The sequence below is a fragment of the Neomonachus schauinslandi genome, chromosome 7 (assembly GCF_002201575.2).
Source record: "Neomonachus schauinslandi chromosome 7, ASM220157v2, whole genome shotgun sequence".
NCBI classification, from domain to species: domain Eukaryota; kingdom Metazoa; phylum Chordata; class Mammalia; order Carnivora; family Phocidae; genus Neomonachus; species Neomonachus schauinslandi.
Window position 1 is genome coordinate 69,612,705 of NC_058409.1, and position 17,202 is coordinate 69,629,906.

Genomic DNA, 17,202 nt, shown 5'->3' on the forward strand with positions numbered 1-17,202 from the left:
ACATGAGAAAAGATCAGAGAAGAAACATGTATGAGTAACTCTCAAACTGCACAAACACTGAATAATCAGTACTTGGCTATATCATGTACTGTTTCTTACTCCAAGTAATGTATTATGCAATGAAGACTGTTAAACACTAAAAATATGAGCTATGGCAACCTCAGAAGCACTGTAGGGATGTATCTGATATGTACTATTTCTTCAACATCAAATCTTAATAAACTTTTTATAATAAAGGTCTAAAGTATCTAAAATGCAAGGACTGGAATATCTTTAATGTTCAGACTGTTAGCTATGGAGCCCTAGGGTTTGGGGAAGAAATCTCAGGGGTCGTTGTAGAAGTTGCTCCAATCCTCACCCCAGCTTCAACCGAAGTGGCTCCATAGATTTAAACCTACTTTTTACAGAACAGTCTGCTCAGAGGCAGGGTTCTACTGATGGGAAAAAGTTTTAACCTTATAATGCGATGAATTCAATATTAGGACCTTTAATCTTATCCTAAAAATCTGCAAGAGATATAGCAGAAAATTTTTTTTTGAGCTGTGCAAGCAGGAAAGTTTATTAGTGAGAGTGGGTGAGCTTGAGGGACAGCTGCCATAGCAGACATACTATTAACAACACTGAGTAGAGATCATATGGTCTATCCTGAGAAATATCAGAATTCAGTTGTGATATGAAAAACTGACAGATCACAAAAAATGGGAGTAGTGCTCCCACTCCTTTGTAAACTTCGGAAACATTTCTTTGAATACAATTTTACAACCAAGTCCACAAAATAAAAATAGAGCTAATCTGATTAAAAGGTAAGGATGAGACAGCTTTTCTCCTCCCAATCAGTCTTCCTCTGCCCGCTTCCTAGAATACCACCCCTTTCCCACCAGTGTCCTCCCACCAAACACAAACACACGGTAGCCCTGGAAGAACCACCACAGAAACACCATGAAAAGGTAAAACCAAAGTAACAAATCACTTTATCTAGATTAAAAAGAGATATCCATTTTTAAATATTCACCATGTAGAAATTTACCACAATAAAGTTCATATCCAGTTTTTTATAAAGAGAAAAAAGTATATCAATTAAAATTTTAAGTATACAACACATAAATACTAAATACACTAAATACTAAAGTACTAAGAAATCAGCTGATTTTTTTAAGGAATCATGAGTTGCTATTATTGAGAAAAGCAGAAAACAGTCAAGGCAATGAAATGCTGTTAGTTTCTAAACACTACACTTCTACTTATAAGAACAAAATGCCTGACTAGTCTAAATTTACTGACAAACTTCCTCCCTCTTGTTTGGGATATCAACAGATAGTTTGTTCAAGATGTTTAGCATGACTTATCATACTCTTTCATCTTGAAAAATCTTACATAACAATAAAATATTCTAAAATAGGAAAGGCTTAGTTGATCTAGTAGCAGGAACAATATAATTACATACAGCATTTCACCAAGCCCTCATATGTACAAACACATGATTTTCTTTACTAAGTTATATTTTCAAATATACACTGTACTGTGATCACATTTCACATATAATGTTCTTAATCACTGATAGGATCTCTTATAACCACCAACTGTGTCAGAGAGAAAGTTCATTTCAGTATTTATAGTTGGAAATATAAATGTTTAAGTAATACAATATTTTATGTGAGTTACCTCAATCTAAATATTTACTTAAATTCTACTAAATTTTACTTAAATTCTACTAAAACTGCACTGCTGACATTTGCAACCAATCAAAAGTAATGTCTTGTGTTCTTTGCATATTCATGAACACTGAAAAAAAAATACACAATTAACCTAAGAAATTCTACTTGAAGCATTTTAAGGGCCTCAAAAACTATTAACAAAAATATACTCTAAGAGCTGTATTGGGCCTTAATTTTATCATTTCAGAGGTAAAAGAGCAGGGAACTTATCTTTGACCTTTGAAATCATCAATGTATCAAGCAATTCTTCTCCCATTGTAATTACAAAAATGTAATAATGTAGCTCTTATAAAGCATACATACACATATATTCCTAAACAACTTTAAGTTCTTATATGAAATCTTTTTTTACAAACACTTTTTTCTGAAGAAAATCTCTATTCATATTTGAAAGAAACCTATACTTTGCAAAATTTGGCTGTTCACTGAACATAAGAATGACACAGTATAATTAACAACATAATAAAATAAAATTAGGAAAAAAAAAAAGAATGAGACAATAAAAAAAAAAAAAAAGCCAAACATTAAGATGTTAACAATGCTAGGTCAAAAACAAACAAACAAACAAACAAAAAGAAAACAAAAAACAAAAAAACAAAAACAATTTCACTATTATAGGAAAGAAAACCTTGAATACAATTTTAAAATATCAGTTTCTAGAAAGGTAGAATTCAAGTAAGAATAAAGTAATTCAGTAAATATTTCAATTTACCATTTTACAGGCCTTTGTCTAATGCATAAAGCATTTTATTTCTGAGTTCTAGAGTTTTTAAAGAAATGACAAACACTGAGTTATTCCAACTCTTTCTTTTAAACTCTTCTTTTAAAGAATAAGAAATTAATTTCAAGTAGATTTCCTTTAGCTTCCAATTTAACTAAATTAGGTAGGCAAAGATTTACAAAAGCACTCTTGATGTTTTTATAAGTATTTTAAATAATATTGATAAGTATTTGATAATTTAAGTGAAATTTTAAATGATAAATTTAGAATAAAAATATTCATTTCAAAGACATTACCTAAATAAAATACCATTTTGTTTTTCATTCTAACTGCAAAATAATGCAGAATAATCTTTCATTACAAATAAAAAAACAATTTAAAGATAAAATTATGTTTAGAATGTACTTTTGAAGAGACAGGATAAAATAATTTATAACACATAATAAAACAGAGCTATAAAATGCCAAAAAAATATAAAAGAAATTGCACTTACATCCATAGCTCTCTTAATAAAAGGTATCTGTGTGCCACTGTCCAGATCTTCATTTATAATAAGCCTTCTAGCCCACTGACCTGCCCTGACAACACCACTACCATGAATTAAAACCATCAGTTTCTGTGGATTTGTCAAAGCATCCTCACTCATAAAGATAAAACTCTTTGGTTCACTCTCAGTGGCATCTACCTGTAATTAAAAAAAAATTAAATAATAAATAAATGTTTTCTGGACAGGCATAGACATAAATGAGAAAACAACTAATGGTTACCATAAATTACAGAATGGCTATTTCAGAATTATAGAAGTAAAAAAGCTTTAAAAAATTAAAATATTCATTAGACATTAACAACTACATATGAGATGGATTAGCATAAAAGACATGATAGTAATAGGACAAACGAATACTGGAAATACATCTCCCTACATTATTGATGGACTTTTATATTATAATATAAATAAGAATAACTGATTTTTTGAGTGCTTCCTATGGTGTAGATACTATGCTAAATGTTTTAAAAACATTATCTCAAACACAGTCTCATTAAAGTGGTATTATTATTTATAGATGAAGAAATTGAGGCCTAGAGAGTTTAAATAACTTGCCTAAGATCACAGAACTAGAGTCTATAATTCTCTAACAGAAGTATATTGCATCTATAATAGAAAACAGAAAAACCCAACTGGAGCATATACCTGTTGGAAAATTGTATATTAGCCAGGAATACTACTAAGCTTTTAAAAGACGGGAGAGGGAACTATTTAAAAACTCAATCACCTACTATTCTATGTAAATGGTCTTTGAAATTTCATTCATAATTTGAACATAGGCTCATATCACAAGTATTTTATGAAGGAATATTATTTATGTATTCCTATAACTTTATTTTATATACTAAATATTTATAGGATGAGCATTTTTATATATTTTATGTAGTACTTATTTATGGAATGAATATTTTATACATTTTGATTGTACTTAATGTTTAGGTTTAAACCAGATGATGTATGTTTTAGATTTGAGAAACTCAAAAGACTTACAAAAAGATAACTTCCCAACCTTTATACATGACTGATCGCTGGCACTGAATGGTATTCCACATCAGCAGTGGCCAGTAACTGGGAATGGAAGCTTTTGTGCAGCCATGTCAGAGCCAGAAGCTAAAGTCTTGATGGCTGGTAATACACAGACTCACATAGAAAAGTTCAGTCCACATCCTGTGTAATGAAATAGTTCTTCACTTCTTCAACAGTATATATTCATAAATTATGAAACTAAAAAATAGACAAAAACTTTAGATACCAAAAAAAAAAAAAAAAATGTCCTGGACCTAAATGTTCCCAGTCACTATCCTGGGAAGAGAAAAAAATTAAAATTTCTTTAATTCTAAAACAAATAGATCAGTGGCCATTTGTTTAAACAGCACAAAGGGCAATTATTTCAGCAAGAAGAGCACAGCCACAGGGCTTAAAAATATATCCTCTCCTCAGGGAAGCTTTTCCTGACTACCCCATTTAAACTCTCCCCAAGAATTCCCTAGTCCCTTCATAGCATATACCACAATCTAATGTATGTTTTACTTTATAAATTTGTTTATGTAACTGTTTATTAACCATCTCCTCCCACCGCCAGAATGCAAATCCAGGAAGGCATGGACTTTTGTTTGTATCCAGCTACATTCCCAATGTCTAAAAGAGAGGCCGGCACATTGTAGGCACTCAGTAAATAAAGGAATGAATAAACTTTTAGAATAAGGAATGTTATCTAGCATCACCAGTGGCCTCCTTTAAATAAAAGGCATTTAACTAAATAATGTGTCCTCTTAACTTGTTACAATACTTGCCTGGTTCAGAAAGCATATATTGAAGATTAAACTAATATATGACTGTAAAGAATTTTAAAAGAGCTACACAGTGCTAAAATGGCATAAGTGTATATTAGTAGTAATTAAGTATGCAGTAAATGAAGTATGAAGTGTAAAACAGTCACATTAGCTTCTCTTGCACGTGATGTCCAGAGTAAGCAAATTATGATGATGACAGCAGGTATGACTTAAGTCAGAGGAAGGGAAATAGATGAGAGATGGGGAAAACCAAATCTGAGAAGAAAAATTCCCTTTTACCTATGAATGTTATATGAAAACAGAGGAATCACTCAGTTAAAATGGCTTTTTAAAAAAGAAAAGTGATAAGAACAAAAGAAAAAATTAAAAAGCAAAGCTGTCAATGCATAATAAACAAGAGGCCACAGAGGTGTCTAGTCATTCATTTACCAAAGAGTACGTCTAAATGTGCACAAATAAAAGTACCTCTTAAAATCATTGAGGCCTTAATGGATCCAGGAATGCTATGGAAATGGACATCTGTTTGTCTTAATAAGAAGAAACCCTGTACCTATAGACTTTCCAGTAGGTGCTGTTCACTATTTCTTTTCTCTATTTGACTAAGTCCCCTGTTACCAAGGATCTGAGTCAATTTTTTAAGCAATGGAATGTTGGCACTTTAAATTCCATAGTAATCACTTTAAAACTGGAAGAGTGATTATTTTCAGAAGATAAAAATGTGTGTTTTATATTAAAATGCTGTTCAAAAATATTTAAGGGCTGCAAATTAAGGTAGCCATGAATAAATGAATAAAAGTTTTACTTGAACATGCAGAAGAATTGACTTTAAAAACATGATTACATCAGAATATTTAAGGAAAAAAACAATGAAAATGAAAAATGTAGTGGTATTAATGATTAAGGAGTAAGAGCAGTATTTAGGATGGTCACTGGCTTATATTCACCTCAATTTAACACAGAACTCTGAAGTTGGTATCTATAACTTGCTCTGTAAAAGGTTAGTACTAAGTTTAAATACTAAAATATGTGTATGAATAAAACATAATTTTCGGCATTAGCTTAACTGAGTTTGAAAATGACTGTTCCAAGGCCATTGTCTTCAAACAGCGCTAATTCCCTAAACTGAGGTTTCATTAAGGAATGCATATAAAAGTCATTGTAGTGCACCACCTAACTTGATTAACCAATCAACTTCAAAGAACAACTGATCAATGAGAACAATTTTTAGCAGTTAACAATCCACTTTAGGATACTCATAAACCCCACTAATTGTGATGATCATTTAAACATGGCTGAATAAAATGAATGAAAATTTATAATCAGGTTATTATGTTAATTTATGTAATTTGAAGTTCTACACAAATGTAAGATACTATAATTGAGAATAATTTGTACATGAGCATATATGTAAGGTATGGAGTAAACATGGGACATGATCATGATCTTTACCATCAAATCATAGGTTTCCACAGGGTGCTGTTATTTACAAAAAGGAAAGGAGAGGAGAGGGGAGGGGAGGAGAGGGGAGGGAAGGAAAGGAAAGGAAAGGAAAGGAGTCTTTCTTTCCTTATTAAATAGTTCAACTATAAAAGTAAAACTTAGTTCGTCATCAGGAAAAAAAAAACTTTTGGTGGTATTCCTATAATAAAAAGAACAACTGTAATACAAAACTGTGATACAAAAACAAAACAAAAAACCACCTTCACTGCTAGCTTTGGGATTTAAGAGAACTCAGGAGAAAATGAATAGTTATAGAAGAAAAATTTCACAATGATATAAAATATAGGATGATAATTTAAGGAGAGACATTAATTTCCTAAAACAAACAGAACAAATTTCAGTTTCTTTTCAGTTTATAAAATCAGGAAATGTTTACTAACCAAAAATGGACATGACACTTACTACAGGTCTCATATAATGTAAAGCTTTCTCTATGCTTATTAGCTTTTTTTTTTTTTTGCTTATTAGCTTTATAGTCTAAATTTAAACGAGAGGAAAGTAATCAGATCTATAAAACAAAGTCCTCCTAACCCTAATCTCAAGCTTTCTATAAAGAAAATTAGGGAAACTTAATCATATAACATAATCTATATGGCCAATCATCTTCTGATCTCTTCTGGAAATCTAAGGAATTAAAGGGGGTTTAAAAGCTCCACATAGAAGTATTAAAGAGTTAAATGGCTCAGTCTTAATTGTGTTATAACAATAAATCAAGCTAAGTCTCCTTAAATATTGTTCTTCAAAACCTTTAAAAGAAATAAAATTAGCAAGAAAGGAAGACTGAACAAAAGGAAGCAAAGTTTCCAAGTAAATGAGGGTTAGCCTAGCTATTGCACAGAATAATATTTTTTTCACTAGTACATTACAAGCACTTGGAATAGTGCCTGGCAACCTAAAAGACTCTTGAACAAATATTTGTTGAATAAATGATTAACAAAGTGACCTTGCATTTGAGCGTATTTATATAAAATTAAACATAAAATAGATTTTCCTTTTAAATATTGAACTTTGGAATTGATTTGTGAGGATAAATATTATTAAAAAATCCTCAAACCCTCCAATTCTTGGTAGAGTAACACTACCCAAGGAATTTAAAAATCTCATGCAAAATTTCATGTAAACAAAGTATTTATAGGCAAAGTTTTGTGCCTTAAATTAATTACTTTCATTAAGCCTTCCAGATTTTTATATATCATAAAATAGTTTTCAATTCAGTTTTATTGAGTTATCAATATAACTCAGAGAGTTATATTAGGAACAGTAAGGATCATCTAATCTAACACCACCATTGTTTCATAGATAAGATTACTATTTCTTCATTTTTTGATTATATCATGTTTTACATTAAAAAATTTTTTTGTGGAAAAAAAAATTTTTTTGTGAATTTGAGACTAAGAACAAATCTCAAACTTTTTCACTCTGAGATGGGAGAATGTACAAAATTTGAAAAGAATGTTCTGCAAGAAAGGGAAGGAGCAATGTTATAAAACAGGAAGCATGAGGAATGAATTTGGAAATGTGTACAGGAAATAACATGGAAATAAAATATATAATTATAAAAATCAGGAAATTAAAGAGACAGTGAATGTCTAGTGCAATATCAAGTACACTGGTTTACTTCAAAAAATACATAAAAATAAATTATACCAATTAAATGAGAAAAGACAGAGGGGGTAGTCCTTTTAAGGCATCATCATTTTCAAAAAAGACTGGTTATCACTATTTTTTTCTCTACATTGAAGAGTATTAATTTTAAAGAATTATTGTGCACAATGAAATGAGGTATACTGGCAGGCATTTAATATTATCATTATCAGTATCAACATATTAGGACCTTAATGTTTAAACTTATCACAGTTAAACTATTAGAAATAGTTTCTTCTGAATTGAAAACTATTTGATTTGGAAGTTTAATATTTTTAAAAACTGGACTTACTGGAATCGAGATTTTTTTCAAATTACAGTCCTTTTCCAAGAGCTCATATACATACTTTGTGATAATCTAGATAGGAAACAAAAATAACACATTAAAATGTAATGTCATCCATTATCAAAATTCACATAAATTATTGACAAAAAAATAAATTATTCACAAAAACACAAAATTATGTTATTGCTCTGAATGAGTATCTCTCTATCTTTGAGTGTCCACCTCCACCAATTTTATTGAGAAATAATCGACATACATCACTATAATTTTCAGGCATTACAGCATGATAGTTTCATTTACATATATTGTTACATGATTACAACAGGTTCAGCTAACATCCATCTTCTTACTTAGATAGAAAGAAAAGAAAAAAGTAAAAAAAGGAAAGAAATTTCTCTTTGTGTTGGGAACTCTCAGGATTTATTCTTTTCCAAATTTTCTATGTATCCTACAGCAGCGTCAACTGTAGTCATCATGTTGTTCATTATATCCCTAGTATTTATTCATTTTATAACTGAAATGTTTTAATACTAAATTAGGAGATTCTGACTTACTTCCTGCTGCTATGTGAATAACTATGAACCTTAATACTAAAAATTAGGGCCAGTTAATATAAACTTGCAAAAATATATAAGGACTTCCTGTTTTTTTCAAAGCAGTATTCTGAAACCATATTTTCTTTTTTCAGTGTTTCTAGAATCTGTTTTCTCCTATGATTTCCATATAGGAATTGTACCTGATACAGTACTAATGTGACTGAATCCTAACACCTGTTTTGTATTTACTGAATCCAGGAGGAAAAAGTCAGAGGTATTCTATACAAAAAAGAAAAATTAATCCAGCAAAGTTAGGCACCAGTTAGTATTACTGTTTGTAGCAGGCAGAAACATAGTTCCCCAAATAGGTCCACATTCTGACTCCTTGAACCTAGTCATATGTTATGTTACATGGTAAAAGAAATTATGCAGATATAATTAAGGTTAAGGACCAGAGATGGGGAGATTATCCTGGATTACCCAAATTGGCCCAATCTAATCCTTTAACTTTTTAAAACTGGAAGATCACAGAAGAACAAAGGGATGCAAAGTGAAATGACCTTGAATGGTCATTGCTGATTTTGAAGATGGAGGAAGGAGACCATGAGCCTCTAAAACCTTTAACAGTCAGTTAGAAAACAAGTCCTCAGTCCTGTACTTACAAGGACCTGAATTCTGCCAACAACTCAAATAAGCAGTAAATGGATTCTCTCCTGGAGTCTCCAAGAAAGAACATAGTCTGTGCAAACCTTGATTTCAGTCTGGTGACAATCATACTGGACTTCTAACCTGTGAGATAATATATTTGTGTGGCTTTAAGCCACTGAAATTATAGTAATTTGTTTTAGCAAAACTAGAAAGCTAATGCACTATTTCTGTGAAAGTAAGCAAAGAGATACCAAGTGAAAGCAATGATTTAATAGATTTTAATGGTCATTTTAAGAAGTGTTGCTCTCTCCAAAAACATCTTTAATCATCTATGCACAATATCTCAGAGAATAATTTTAGCAGCAACATAATTAAAAGTCAAATTTTATAAAACAAAATCAGAAGATTATTTTTTTAGAAAATTAAGATGTCAATTGCTTTGGTGCTGTATTCTGTAATCTAAAATAGATTCTCTATCCTGCTTTCTTTAAGGAGCCCAAAATTCTTTCTTCTATGTATACGTATTCATTCATTTTAGAAAGAGTATATTGGATGCATGCTAGAAGAGCTTTACCTTGGCTAGTAATGATAATTTCAAACACTACAACACTACACTAGAACAAGGCAATAATCCAATAATTATTAATCAAATAGTATTCCTATATCTTGATGTAGTAGTCAAAATTATATTCATTACACCTTCACCAGAAGGTAGTGGTGCTGTAAACCTTAAAAAAATAAACTAAAAATATGTAGAATCAGACAAAATTATGTATGAAGTTATATAATGGCCTGCCACTTCAAGAAAAATGACCTGAGATTAGCTAAAATGAGTGGCTTATCATTTCTGAAAATTTCCTATTACCTATGAAATCATAAAATATCCTTATGTTTAAAGCAATAATAAAACCAATCAAACTTAATTCAAACCCAAGTTAATTCTACCACTACGCAAAATACTTCAGAGACATAATTTGAGAATTAAAAAATTAAACTATTTTGGCAGTTCATACCTTAAGTCAATATGAAATAAAATATTAGTTAATTCTCAACTTTCATACTACATGGTAATAGAAAACGATTCAAAAACTGCTTACACTTGGTTTCAAAATACATTATAAGGCAAGTGTCTTCACAAAATATCAAACCAAATAATAAAACCATACATCAGTAGAGTTGGAGAAACACTGTGTAACTTGCCCAATTTGCCTTGCTCTCTAATTCCTGACTGCAGAAGAAGAGCAACCATAGATTAAACCCTCTATTTCTTAGTCAATTCTGTCTGCCTTGAATGTTCTCCTTTAGCCCCCGTCACATGTCAACTGTTTCCGGCAACTTTTCATGCCTCATCTCAACCCTACCAAGATTAAGATGAAGTGTCCCACCTCTATGCTCCTCTGGATGTGACTGAATAGCATCATGTAATATACAAGCTTCATATCGTGCACCTTTCTGTTACCTGACTAGCCTTAGAACATTATAATTTGGGTATCCCACCTTTACTCTTCCTTGTAGCCACATAGAATAGTATCTGGTACACTGAAAGGAGTTAAAAATAGTACACAAATTCTCCTCACTATTCATCCTGTCTACATGTTTTGAGGGAGAAGTGTTTGGGTTTTTCTTTTTTTTTTAATCTTTAAATCTTTAAAAAGAGATTTTAGAAAAAATCTTTTATAATTGCTGAATCAAGGTTTAGAAAGAAAGCATCAAGGATCCATTGCCCTCCTGCTTACATGGGATTGTACTCTGCATTTAGAAAATCAACAAAAGATAATTTCAAAAGGAGATGAGAAAAAAATCTCTGTCCAAATGTCATCTGTGTTCAAATATTCACTGGAAACATTGTTTCTAGGGAAGTCCATACAAGGCTTAAGAGACTAAGCATGCTCTAAAGTGAAATCTTCATTCTAATAAGAAACATAAACTTCTGGTTTCTTGTCCAACATATAAAGAACTTGGAAGCAGTCACTACCATCTGCACAAAAAGAAAAAAAAGCTGAACAAATTAAAAATCAACAACTCTCCTTACATCTATCAGAGAAATGAGGTCAAAGAGCAAACTACTGTCCTGAAAACTGGAAAAACAGACAGGCAGATACAGAGAATCAGGGCTTACAGGAAGCAAAAGCCCAGGTGCATAAGTCATAGGTTGAAGCCAATACTGTGGAAGGAACACCTTCAACTGTAAGTGATTAATTGCTCAGGCTCAGTATGGACTAGCTTAACCATTAAAAATTAATAGGAGGTGCAGCCTTAAAGACAGATCTCCCAAACGTTTCCCAATTTTATTTCCATGAGTCCCACGAGGTTCTCACTGTGAAGACAAGAAAAAAATCCTTTCCTGCTTGCAGCAGTGGAAGGGGAAAAGTAACCATTTTGAAATATTCTAGACCTTTCTGTTCTCCTTAATAAGGCCTGCCCATAAAAGAAACTATTTTACCAGAGCTTAACTGACATGAGGCAAGGGAAATGGCCAATTCGGGCTCACTAAAGGAATGAGACCTAATGACAGGAGTATAGAACATTTCCTTCTATATCTCCCCACATTACCACCACATCATTAGGGTTCCTATAAAATAACAGGGAATTACAGAAGAACTGTAGGATTCACACCCTATTTAAGGTCTCTAGGAAAACTCAAAGACAATAAGGGGAACAGAACTAAACAGAGAAAATTTTAGCCTTGGACCCCAGAGCTATAACAAATAGTAAACACAGCCTAACTCCTGGCCAGATAAACATAAGACCTGAAACTAACCACCCATCTACTGAAGTTCCTTTCCCCCAATACATTATGTCTAGCTTTCAACAAAAAATTACCAAGCATACTAAAAGGCAAAAAGAAATGGTCTGAAGAGATAAATCAAACATCAGAAACAGATTCAGATATGGCAGAGATTTTAGAATTATAAGACTTGGAATTTAAAACAACTATGATTAACATGTTAACAAATTTATTGGGAAAAGTGGACAATAAAAATAAATAAGTATGTAAGCAGACAGATAGAAACTCTAAGAAAGAATCAAAAGGAAATGCTAAATCAAAAACACATAACAACACATAACAAAAATAAAGAATGGGGGCGCTTGGGTGGCTCAGTTGGGTTTAGTGTCTGCCTTTGGCTCAGGTCATGATCTCAGAGTCCTGGGATCAAGCCAGCATCGGGCTCCCTGCTCAGCACAGAGTCTGCTTCTCTTTCTCCCTCTGCCCCTCCACCCCAACTTGTGCTCTCTCTCAAATAAATAAATAAATCTTTTTTTAAAAAATGAAGAATGCCTTTGATGCACCCATCAGTAGGATGGACATGGCCAAGGGGAAAAAAATTAGAGTTTCAAGATATGTCAATAGACATTTCTAAAATAGAAATGTAAAGAGAAAAAAAGAATGAAAAAATGGAATAGAATATCTGAGAATTGTGGGACAATTATAACAGGTTTAACATATATAAAATGTGAATACCAGAAGGAGAAGAAAGAGAAAGGAACAGAGGAGCTATGTCAAGTAATAATGGCTGAGAATTTTCCAAAGTTAATGACAGACACAAAACCACAAATCTAAGTAGTACAGAGAACTCCAAGCAGGATAAATACCAAAAACAATACCTAGCTTTATGATATTAAAACTGCATAAAACCAAATACAAAGAGAAAATCTGGAAAGAAGCCAGATCAGGGACACGGGGGATTGGAGAAATGAGGGGAGGAAGTACGGGAATTTAGTTAGAGAGGAAAATAAGAATTTCATCACACTTCTCTTAGAAACAATGCAAGCATGAAACAAGATGAAACCAGAGAGGGAGACAAACCATAAGAGACTCTTAATCACAGGAAAAAAACTGAGGGTCGCTGGAAGGGTGGGGAGGTGGAAGGATGGGGTAACTGGGTGAAGGACATTGGGGAGGGTATGTGTTGTAATGAACACTGGGTATTACATGAGACTGATGAATCACAGACCTGTACCCCTGAAACAAATAATACACTATATGTTAATTAATTGAATTTAAATTAAAATTTTTAAAAAAAATTAAAAAAAGAAACAATGCAAGGAAGGAGACAGTGGACTGAAATATTCAGTATTGAAAGAAAAAAAACCCACCGATCTAAAAATCTGTATCCAGTAATATCATCCTTCAAAAGTGGAAGAGAAATAAAGACAGTCTCAGACAAAGAAAAAGTTGAGAGAATGTTTTTGCAAGGAGATCTGCCTTGCAAAACTGTTTTTTTTTTTTTTAAAGATTTTATTTATTTATTCATGAGAGATAGAGAGAGGCAGAGGCAGAGGGAGAAGCAGGCTCCCCGCGGAGCAGGGAGCCCGATGCGGGACTCGATCCCAGGACCCTGGGATCATGACCTGAGCCGAAGGCAGACGCTTAACCGACTGAGCCACCCAGGCGTCCCTGCCTTGCAAAACTGTTAAAGAAATTATTCAGAGAAAAGGAAATTATATAGGTCAGAAATTTGGATGTACATGAAGAAAGGAATAGTATGAGAGAAAGAACAAATAAAGGTAAACTGTATTTTTTTTTCTTATTCTTACTGGATCTAGTAGATAACAGTTTGTTCAAATAACGACAATGTATTTTGTGACTATAGCTTATAGAAAAGTAAAATGAATGGCAGTAAGGTTAGAGGTTATGGGAGGTAGAAACTGAGAATACTCGTTATAAAGTACTTACACTACCTGCGAAACAGTATACTGTTATTTGAAAGAAACACTGGAAAGAAAATAATTACTACTGATAATTTTCCTGGATTTCTTTTAATGAACCACATTGGAAGAGACAGGAAAGTAATTTTGAGATTATATATTCAAGAAATAGAGCCCTTGGCTACTAATAGAATAATGCCCTCTAAGGAATTAGAGTCTAACTAAACTCTTTTCTAGCTCAGGGTTTCTCAATCTAGGAATTAAAGAAAATTTTAACGAAGTGAGGAGGGATGATCAAAGAAACTATAGAAAGAAGGAAAATGAAGTCTGATAAAAAATCAGTTCTCAGTGGAGTACTTCCAACAGAAGAGGTATGTTCACTCTGCAATAAATTTACTTTAGACATTTACTGAGCAATTGTTGTGTGCTTATCATGTATCTCATACATTTCAGCATTATTTCCATTCCTTAATTAAATAAGAAGCAAACACTGATACCCTTTACCCCTACAAAAGCACTGAAATTATTCTGGCAGATTAAAATTTAAGGTGATTGGTGGGAAGAGGGTGATACTAAGAAGCCTCCCAGAAAGTACATCAGAACCTTTTGGAACTGGATTTGAGAAATGAAATGAGATGACAAGACATATATGACAAGAGATATGACTGGATAGATAAAAGACAATTAATATAAATATTTTAATTAAATGAAAATATAAAGTTTGCTTTACTACTAAGTTGTAAGGCTTCCATTCTTTCTTACTCTGAAGGAAATCCTCTCATTAGCAACAAACTAAATTTGGCCTGATAGACTCAGAGCAAAACAATTTTTAGTTTGCAACTGTATTAACAATGTAAGATACAAACTTCTCTATTGGGCCTATCAGGAGAGTAAGAACTTTAGTCTAAAACAAAAAACAACAAAACTCATAAATTGTTAGTTATATCTACCCCTAAAGAGAAGGGTATCCCCTAAATGCTAAGAGTATCCTGATTTGGGCTATAAAGGTAAATAAACTGAACTGAAAGAAAAATTCTGAAAGATTTAACTATATCTATGAAATTCTTTGCCTCCTGCAATCAAAGAAAAATCTCAGAAGTTAGACTAAATAAATTACCTACCTGAATTAGTAAAAGATGAATTTTAAAATGTTTTAACAACTTAGACTAATCAACGTGGTAGAAATCTAGTTCTAAATGACAGAATGAAATTAATCATTTGTAATTGTATAGTGAAGCAACAGTTTACTTTCAGTTCTCTGCTCAAAATGATTATGTACATGGTATTTTTATTAAACAGATATTCATAGAACAGTTGAAAATAGCTTAGTTCTACCTAAGCATCTCCTTTTAACATTATTCATTTGCTGAGGAAGCTCTGATTTCACAAATAAACCAAGAAGAGTCAGTATGGAAGTCTGACTTATAGAGGCACCTGGGTGGCTCAGATGGTTAAGCGTCTGCCTTAAACTGAGAATTTTCCTGGATTTCTTTTAATGAAACCTTTGGCTCAGGTCATGATCTGCAGGTCCTGGGATCGAGCCCCATGTTGGGCTCCTAGCTCGATGGGGAGTCTGCTTTTCCCTCTCCCTGTACTCTCCCCCTCCTTATATTCTCTCGCTCTCTCTCAAATGAATAAATAAAATCTTTAAAACAAAGTCTGACTTATAAATGTATCACAAATGTAAACAAAGTTTGATATTATTAGGTTTTAACATATTGGAAGTTTAGAGACAGACTTTTCCTTTTAACACAATCTATACTAAATTTATATCTATTTTGTGTTACTCAGTTCCACTTCACTTATTAATAAAAATAGCATTTAAAAAAACTCCATGGCAGGGGTGTTTTGAGGAAGACGGCAGCAGACTAGAAGGACCCTAAGCTTGTATAGTCCCATGAATACAATTAGATAACTATCAAATCATCCTAAATACCCCAGAAATCAACCTGAAGACTGACAGAACAAATCACAATTAAAGGGAGAGAAGAGGCCACAATGAAGATGTGTGTTCATCAAACTAAAAAGAACAAAAACAATAAAATTTTTTTAAAAATTTAAAAACTCCAAGGCTTTTAAGAAACCAGTCTTATTCATTTTGTCTTCAAACAAAGTGCAATTGGTAGGAGATTTTAGGTCTGAGCAATGACTTGACTTAGAACATGTTATCCCCAAAAGGGAATGTTAGGAACATTCACACAGTCAGTGTAACTTTTACTTTCAGGGCTGAACAATGACAGCTTTATTGGGGCATACAATTCTAGATCAATAGTTATTTTCTCTGGTGTTTTTGGTTTCCATGGTTGTAGCTAATACTTCTGCTATCAGCCTAATTAAGCTTGTAGGTAATCAGGCTTCGTTTTCTGGTTTCTTTTACAGCATTCCCTATGTCTTTTATGGACTGCAGATTCACTATCATGTCTAGGTCTAGATTTTGTTTTATTAATTTTCTTGAGGACTCAATGTATTTCCTGAATCTTTTTACCAATTCAGAATAATGCCTCATTTAGTCTTATTTCCTCTCCTTGATTACATTCCTTGAGAACGAAGAGTATAGTTTGCACTTAATTGTAGTTCAAACAAAAGTGGAATAAGGAACTCAATAAAGTTTTGTTGATTTTTAACTTTTTCTAAATATTCACTATTGAAATAGCAGAAACAAGCCTAAAAGAGAACCCTGTAACTCAGTCGATTATTCATTTATCCTCCCAATTCTTTCTGAGGATTTCTCAGTCTCATACATTTCAAACTAAAATATTTAATACAATATACACAGTGCTCTTTGATTTTAAGGTGAAAAAGAGTGACTAATAATGAATAAGATACTGTTTAATTTGGGGCATTTTGTAATATTTTATTTGCTGTATATCTGCAAAAATACTGCAGCTAAAATTCAGCATGGCTGATTCCAAAGCTAGCTCATGTTACTATGAGAGCGAACTTTACTACTGGATAATCTGAGCATCTGTAGTACTTCCACTGTCAGAAAATCTGAATGAAATATTACAGTTCCCAGAATATGCCACTCCTACAGCCCTTCCAGCCTCAACTCCTTCTAATTACTAGCTCTACACCTTCAGACATAGATACAAAACACCGAGTCACTTTACAGGGCTAGGAGTGTAATTCAGCATCAGTTTCATGTTACTGGCCAAGGAAGTG

At 32.4% G+C, this 17,202-nt stretch overlaps 1 protein-coding gene across 3 annotated transcripts in view; it reads right to left on the bottom strand.

The window, feature by feature from the left end:
* Positions 1–17,202, bottom strand: part of FAM172A (family with sequence similarity 172 member A) — a 406,595-nt gene that overhangs the window by 305,722 nt on the left and 83,671 nt on the right. For all 3 annotated transcript variants that reach the window (XM_021701780.2, XM_021701773.2, XM_044917026.1), the window contains 2 exons: positions 8,213–8,278; positions 2,930–3,121 (listed from right to left, as the gene is read on the bottom strand). In XM_021701780.2, coding sequence (XP_021557455.1) covers positions 2,930–3,121; positions 8,213–8,278 — 258 coding nt within the window. The remainder of the gene's footprint in view (positions 1–2,929; positions 3,122–8,212; positions 8,279–17,202) is intronic.